Source organism: Onthophagus taurus, chromosome 2 (genome assembly GCF_036711975.1).
Source record: "Onthophagus taurus isolate NC chromosome 2, IU_Otau_3.0, whole genome shotgun sequence".
NCBI lineage: Eukaryota > Metazoa > Arthropoda > Insecta > Coleoptera > Scarabaeidae > Onthophagus > Onthophagus taurus.
In genome coordinates, this window is record NC_091967.1 from 22,239,500 (window position 1) to 22,246,832 (window position 7,333).

Consider the following 7,333-nt stretch of genomic DNA (forward strand, 5'->3'; position numbering starts at 1 on the left):
CACCAGCACACCAACATCGAGACTCTCCAGCTCCTCGATAACAATGCTTTACTTAGAGGATTAAAAAGAGTGCCTTTCTTAGTTAGCCTCGCGATCAATGTCCAAAATCCAGGTGGTTTGTTTTACCCAACGTAATGTCATAGATGAACTTTTGCGGATATAATCTGCTAGTGAGAGAGCACTTTGCTTACGATATATAATGAAGAAATTAAAATCTTGTTCAATGTTGTTTATTTCTTTATGTTGGTAAAATAAAGGCGCGACGTCCTGTCTGGAATACACACCACTATCTTTTCCGATAGGACGGAACTCCTCTCTCGCCGCATAACTTATTTCTATTTCGTTGTTATCTGAGACATAACTTTGAAAAACGAATAACAGGATCCGCTAAACGCAATTATTCAACATATTTTAGTTAAAACCGCTTTGAATTTCTACCTAGCCGTTTCGTCTGATAGTTTTTGAAAAAATATATCGCAAGTTGCCGGCACCGTCAAAAAAAAGTTTACCGCTATTTTTTTCATAGAGCAGTTTCGAAGATATCGATCTCTAAACTGAAGGGCCTTGACTTTTGACACTGAAAATAGGTTTTTATAACACAACACACATTTATTGAGACCTTACGAACATATTGTAAGTTGAATTAAAAGAAGTTGTAAACTAAAAAAAGATATTTTTGCTAAAGAAACAAGGACAAGAATTAGAATTATTCGTACACGAAACAAAAAATGAATTGGCAAAAAGCAGCTTCCTTCTTTAGTATTTCTTCCCGAAATTACTTGTTGCAATAGAAAAATCGGTAGTAATTTGAACAAAAAAAAGTAATTGGTCCTAAAATTTAGCATAAAACCGGTGAATGTGTAGACTTCTACTGCTCAATTAGCGAAAACACGATAAAGACTGACAGGGATCGAACAAGAGATCTGAACCGGCGAGACGAGAGCAACAAACCGCCCAGCAACAAACTTTTTCCTTTATATTTCCACCTACTTCTAGGGCCCATATCTTTGTTATTTAGCAAGATAGCGAAAAACTAAGCACACGGTTGGAAAGCTTGGTCTTTTCTCTATCTTAAACCGAGTTTTCGTCCGCCGATATGTTGATAATAAGAGCAAGAAAAAATAAGAAACGTCGCGCTGCATTCAATTTACCTTAAAATTACCAAACTTCACGGCCTTGTGCAGCCGTTACCAGACGAAAATTTAATAAATGGTTTACATATTCGGAAAGAGCTGACCTTGGACTATCTTATTCCGAGTTTTCGTCCGTCAATATCTGTCAGCGTCTGTAAAAAAAACGCTCCTGAAAAAAAGTCTACTGTTGGCAACAAACTTTACTTTTGTATTTCCATCTATGTACTTTTCGGACGGATATCTTTGTTATTTATAACGCTAGCGAAAAACTAAGCACACGCTTGGAAAGCTTGGTCATTTCTCTATCTTAAACCGCTATTTTCCTCCGCCGATATGTTGATAATGAGAGCAAAAAAAAATAAGAAACGTCGCGCTGCCACGAATTTTTGCCGCGGCTAAACCACGCTTGGGTGAATAACTCTCTTATATGACGTGGAGAAAACTCTAGAACTATATTCATCTTATGGGAAATTTTCTGCTCTTTTCAACGGTATATAACACATCTCAATCACACGTTTGCACAATCGTTTTTCAGCCCAGCAACAAACTTTCCCCTTGTATTTCCGTCTACTTTTCGGTCCAATATTTTCGTTATCTAGAAAAATAGCGACAAATTTGCAGCCCTTATTAGAAGGAAATTCAACAAATGGTTTACATATTCGAAAAGAGCTAACCTTGGCCTGTCTTATTTCGAATTTTCATTTACAGACGCCGTCAATATCTGCCAGCGTCTGTAAAAGAAACGCACCTGAAAGACAACCTACAGGTAGCAGAACGGAATCACTTCTTAACCTAACTTTCTTATATGATGACGGAAAAATTGGAACAAAGTTTTACCTGAGAAAGAATCCTAACTTCATTTCATGTTGACAGATAACTTTTCATTCACTCTTAATTTATTTAAAACCGTTTAAAAACATATAAGTACGAAGGGTTTCACGGCCGGTGTTAATAAAACTAAAACTAACACTAGCACTATCACTACAACTAACACTAGACCTAGAACTAGAAACTTTCGGGTTGAGCCGTGCGTTTTTTGAAAAAATTTTTGACGTTTCGGGTGCCATGTTGCAACCTTCTTCAGAAAACAAGTTGGAAGCGAACCCGAAAGTTTCTAGTTCTAGGTCTAGTGTTAGTTCTAGTGATAGTGCTAGTGTTAGTTCTAGTTTTAGTTTTACGTTTAGAAACATGTTAAACTGTTCAAAAAGGAAAGATTATTTCATCTTACACCTATTTTATCAGAATCTGGAAGAATTTGAGTGATTTTAGACACGAATTGTTGAATTGTGTTTTGATGGTTTTGAATCTGGTAACGTTACCAACCTTGCATTTTAACTCAGTTCATCAATTTAAAAAACGCGTATGCAAACGCGTAAGCGAAGTGCGTCGGACACCGTTGGAAAGAGCAGAAAATTTCCCATAAGATGAATATAGTTCTAGAGTTTTCTCCCCGTCATACAAGAGAGTTAGTTATTGACCTAAGCGTGGTTTAGCCGCGGCAAAAATTCGTGGTTTAGGTAGTTCATAGTCAGAAAAAAGGATTGTGCAAACGTGTGATCACGGTGTGTCACACATCGTTGGAAAGAGCAGGAAATTTCCCATAAGCTGAATATTGTTGTAAAGTTTTCTCCCTGTCAAATAGGAAAGTTATTAGTGCAAGAAATATTTGCGTGTTTTTATCGGTAGGGGCTTTTTCAGGTGGGTTTTTCTTACAGACGCTGATAGATATTGGCGGACGAAAACTCGGAATAAGATAGTCCAAGGTCAGCTCTTTCCAAATATATAAGCCATTTAGTGAGTTTCCATCTGTTAACGGCTGCACAAGGCCGTGAAGTTTGGTAATTTTGAGGTAAATTGAATGCAGCGCGACGTTTCTTATTTTTTCTTGCTCTTATTATCAACATATCGGTGGACGAAAACTCGGTTTAGGATAGAGAAAAGACCAAGCTTTCCAACCGTGTGCTTAGTTTTCCGCTATCTTTCTAAATAACAAAGATTTGGGCCCTAGAAGTAGGTGGAAATATAAAGGAAAAAGTTTGTTGCTATCGTCTCGCCGGTGAGATCTGAAGTGTTACAAAATCACAAAAGAGGAGTAATGACGAGAGCACCACCCTACACGATAACTACTAGCACTCTAGCCACCACGTTATGGGTGAAAACAGGTGTTGGTCAACCTGATTAAACATAATTATAAAACGCACACTTTTGTTGAGTGTCGGATTATATACTTGATTATAAGAGTTGTCAAACGCCGGATTAATGGACGTGTCGGATTAGTGAATGCCGTATTAATGAGCTTGTAGTACAGTTCTATTAAAGCCTCTTTAGAATTACGTTCCCGATTATTAAGATTTATGTTTTGATAACAATACTTATGTACAAAGCCTCGTATTAATACACAGCGATAAAAACAATAGGTTATAACAAACGTGGTTTTTATTAGATATTCTGATACGCTGCACTTTTCATCTATTAAAAATTGAAATGATATAGAATTGTTCAAATACTGAAATACCATTCAATCATTTGATTAACGCGATATAATTAATCTGATGTAGTTTTCGACGTATTATCGAATTTATAAGTTATACAAGAATGAATACAGGGTGTCACAAAAGTCTGGGAGCATAACTTTCCAAACTCATTCGTTTTTCTTGTGGATGTGAAATTTTGCTTGCATTGTTACTAAAGACTCCTCCTAAAATCAAAAGGATTGTTTTGTGCGTTTTCGGTTAATGGTGACCGATATAGACCATGTCATGATTTTGAGGCTGAGCTAGGTGACTCAGAAAGAGAGCGGAAAATCACCGGAGATTCCCGTGGAGGCATACAATGTAGAATCTGTTGTTATCGGGGGACCAGTGTCAAAGATTGCCGTGACTTCCATGGTAAAGCGCGTACGGGAGAATTCCAAGTGAAGTCTCAAAAATGTAAAATATCAGCCGTGAATCTGTGCATAGGATGTAAAAACTTCAGATATCGGTACTCCACTACAGTAGTTTGAATTACTAGGAATCTGATAACACACGGCAAAACCTGAAAAAATCTATAATATTAATGAGAACTAGTAAGGAGATATGCAAAAAGAGTATAATATAAGATATAAGGTAGCCGAAGATATGGTGCTAATATTTAATAAAGTGTTCTCATCGGGATGCAAACATCGCAAGTGCTGCTGATAAATATCACATTATATTGCTTTCCAAAGAATATAACCCATGATTTGCAACTCATGGACGTTGCATGGACGATGTTGTTCTATGATTGGTACAAATCCAGCAACCTGCGGACGAGAGATTTTAGAGAAGTTTTCAATGTTCCACCTGCAATGCATATTACACAGGCGAAACAGTAAGAGCCTTAGAAAAAAGAGTCAAAGAACATCTCACTAAAGACAATAAGGACGATACCTAAAAGAAAATAATCACGAGTTTAAAGAAGACGATTGCATAAAACTGTTACACTCTCATAGAAAAGGGTTTCAATTGGAACTTTTAGACAGTACGAAATTGACAAACATAACTTTAAATATCCAAATCTTAATTGCTTGAACGATCAGTTGCATAAAGAACTAAAGCCGCTATACAAAACCCTAACTAAAATATAAATTATCCCTCTCGAACGAGGAGCCTAAATATTGGGTTAATTCAGGTTCGCAACAGAAAGGGGGGCAACACCTTAACCCATGTTTAACGAAATTTCTAAAAACACGTTTTTCTCGAATAAAGAACCCTAAGAACAGAACGGAGGGAAAAATTAATCAAGTTGTTTGTCATTTTGTCATTTTTTTGGTGACCATTTGTTAAAAAATAGAAAAATCGAAGTATTTATTTATTGTATACCTATTTCATGTAATGTTTTTATTCGAAATCTCAAAGAAATTGAGGTAAGTTATTTTTAGATTAGGTTAACCCATGTTCTTTTAATATCACACTTTCATTTTGTATTTTATTTTGTTAATAATTGTATATGGGTTGATTGTAGACGCTCCTGAAATTTTGGCTGCGACCAAAACCGGTAGAGCATAAATAAAATTAAAACATTAGAAGTACAAAAAGAGAAAGTTATTTGTTTTAATTATAAAGCTGATGAATATGGGCAAAAAAACCTTAAAAAAAATACAAGTTGTTTCGACGTCGATATGTGTGTGCAAATAGTACGATTTATTATAACAACAACAATTAAACAGTTGAATCGGTTATAAATAACATCCAGCAGTGCTGACCATATGGAACCCTGGTGTTCAAGTAATCTATTCGAGGCGGATGAAGCACAGGATGGCCGAAATGTGGGATTCCCCGTGTTAAGCGCTGGCGAGTGAGCAACATCGGGTAATTGCCTTGAGACTTCGAAAAGTCCTGTGATTTTGTGACACCCTGTACATCCCAAAATAAAACAATAAGTAAATGCTAGTTCAATAGTGATAATTGATTGATTATGCCTTTTGTTTCAATTTGAATTAATGTGGCGGCACCACAGCCAACCTTAACTTTAAATTGTAACCATGTAATTATTAATAACTATATAAATATTATTATATGTATATTGATATACACATTTGTTTTGGAACATTACAAAAGTTCTCCAATTCATAATCGTTATACTCTAAATCCTCCCATAAGGTGATTAACACGAATGGTATTAAATAAATACTCGCGCAAATATTTACACTCACCAATTGCAAATACAAGAACTTTAAAACGAAAGAAGAAGTGCACCAATAACAAATCAAAATCCAGGGTATCTCTTGCATTTATAACTACAGATATAAGTGCATTTTAGTGTTATATACCACCCCAAAAAATATAAATTTTAAAAGGAATTACTACATTAATTTATATCTTAATTGAAATAATTACATGTTACTGCAATAATTTATCTTTGCATAATATTATTAACTATATTTATTAATTATGTTGATGATGATTATTATTATTATTACTATTAGTTACTGGCAATACGGCACGAAAAACAGACGTTGTTAAAAGATGACCTGAAATGAAGTTTTGTGATTATTAAAAAAATTACATTACAAATTTTTTTAATAAAAAACCTTGTTCTCTAGCTAAAAGGTAAGGACTTGGCAAAACATTTGGATCGGCTCCTTTGTTTAAAAGCCACCTAACCAGACGATGATGTCCAAAAAACGACGCTAAATGTAAAGCGGTCCACCCTTTCGCATTTGGCTGATTAATATTCACCCCAGCATAAAACAAAGCATGTAAACAAGTGGCATCCATAACGTCTTGGTATTTTACATGATAATAAGCGGTTAAATATATGCCATTTTCACCGTTTAACGATTTTAAATTAACATTAGCTCCTAAATAAAATATTTTCATTACATTATTTTTAATTTAAATTAATTATTAAAAAATCTTACCTTCCCTTATCATATATTTTACTAATTGAGTGTGAGCGTTTAAACAAGCTCTCTAAAAGATTTATTAATTATTTTTTTGGAAAATATAATACAATATTTGAAATTATATTTACCAAAAACGGTGTATATCGACTATTTCCACAAAACATATTAATTAACTGTGGATATTTCTTGATAATATTAACACATTTAATGGTATCCTTTTTCTAAAATTGAAAGACAATCACTTTTAGGTTATAACAAAAACATATTTAAATCAATTACTTACATCTATAGCAGCAAATAACTCATTGCATATATCTTGAGTAGTCACTAAAACTGTTTTTTTGAGAATTAAAAATATAAGATATGCCAAAGAACCGATTATAAAAATCACATAACAAATTGATAAAGGTTTGTTACTTTCATCTTCTAAAGTTAAGAACGGGATAAAATTGAAGAAAAACGGAGATGGTTTAGCTAAAAAACATATAAAGTATAAATATAAACTTTTTTCTTGTGTTAAATAGCGGTTACAGTTCGTATTTGCCATTTCTAATTCGTTTGCACACATCTTTTAAAGTTAAAATTTTTAAAAACGTCAAAATGACAGATAAGATAACTAAAAAGCGAGTTCTACATTATCGATATATCGACAATTAAATTAATTAAATATAAAAAGCACAAAATTATTTGAAAATAATTGATTAAAATTTTATAAATTAAATGAAATTGATAATTTTAGTATTTTTATTAAGTAAATAAAACAGACTTCTTAACATGAATATTAGTAAATCTATTTAGCGATAGATGTCGCTCTAATTTATTATTTTTAACA

The 7,333-nt window shown here is 33.7% G+C and overlaps 1 protein-coding gene across 1 annotated transcript; it reads right to left on the reverse strand.

Moving 5' to 3' along the window:
• Positions 1-6,018: 6,018 nt before the first annotated feature.
• Positions 6,019-7,100, reverse strand: LOC111413380 (putative ankyrin repeat protein RBE_0347). Its single transcript, XM_023044335.2, has 6 exons — positions 7,033-7,100; positions 6,785-6,975; positions 6,630-6,722; positions 6,517-6,568; positions 6,187-6,456; positions 6,019-6,126 (listed from the first exon to the last, which is right to left on the reverse strand). Exons 1-6 carry the CDS (start codon positions 7,067-7,069, stop codon positions 6,041-6,043), a joined length of 729 nt encoding a protein of 242 aa, XP_022900103.2. The 5' UTR covers positions 7,070-7,100; the 3' UTR covers positions 6,019-6,040.
• Between the last annotated feature and the right edge of the window lie 233 nt (positions 7,101-7,333).

Coding starts and splice junctions, on each gene's coding strand:
- LOC111413380 (XM_023044335.2), bottom strand. CDS start 7,069: ATGTGTGCAAACGAATTAGAAATGGCAAATACGAACT. Junction 6,976..7,032: donor AGAAATGGCAAATACGAACT/GTAACCGCTATT, acceptor TATGTTTTTTAG/CTAAACCATCTCCGTTTTTC. Junction 6,127..6,186: donor CCTTTTAGCTAGAGAACAAG/GTTTTTTATTAA, acceptor ACTTCATTTCAG/GTCATCTTTTAACAACGTCT.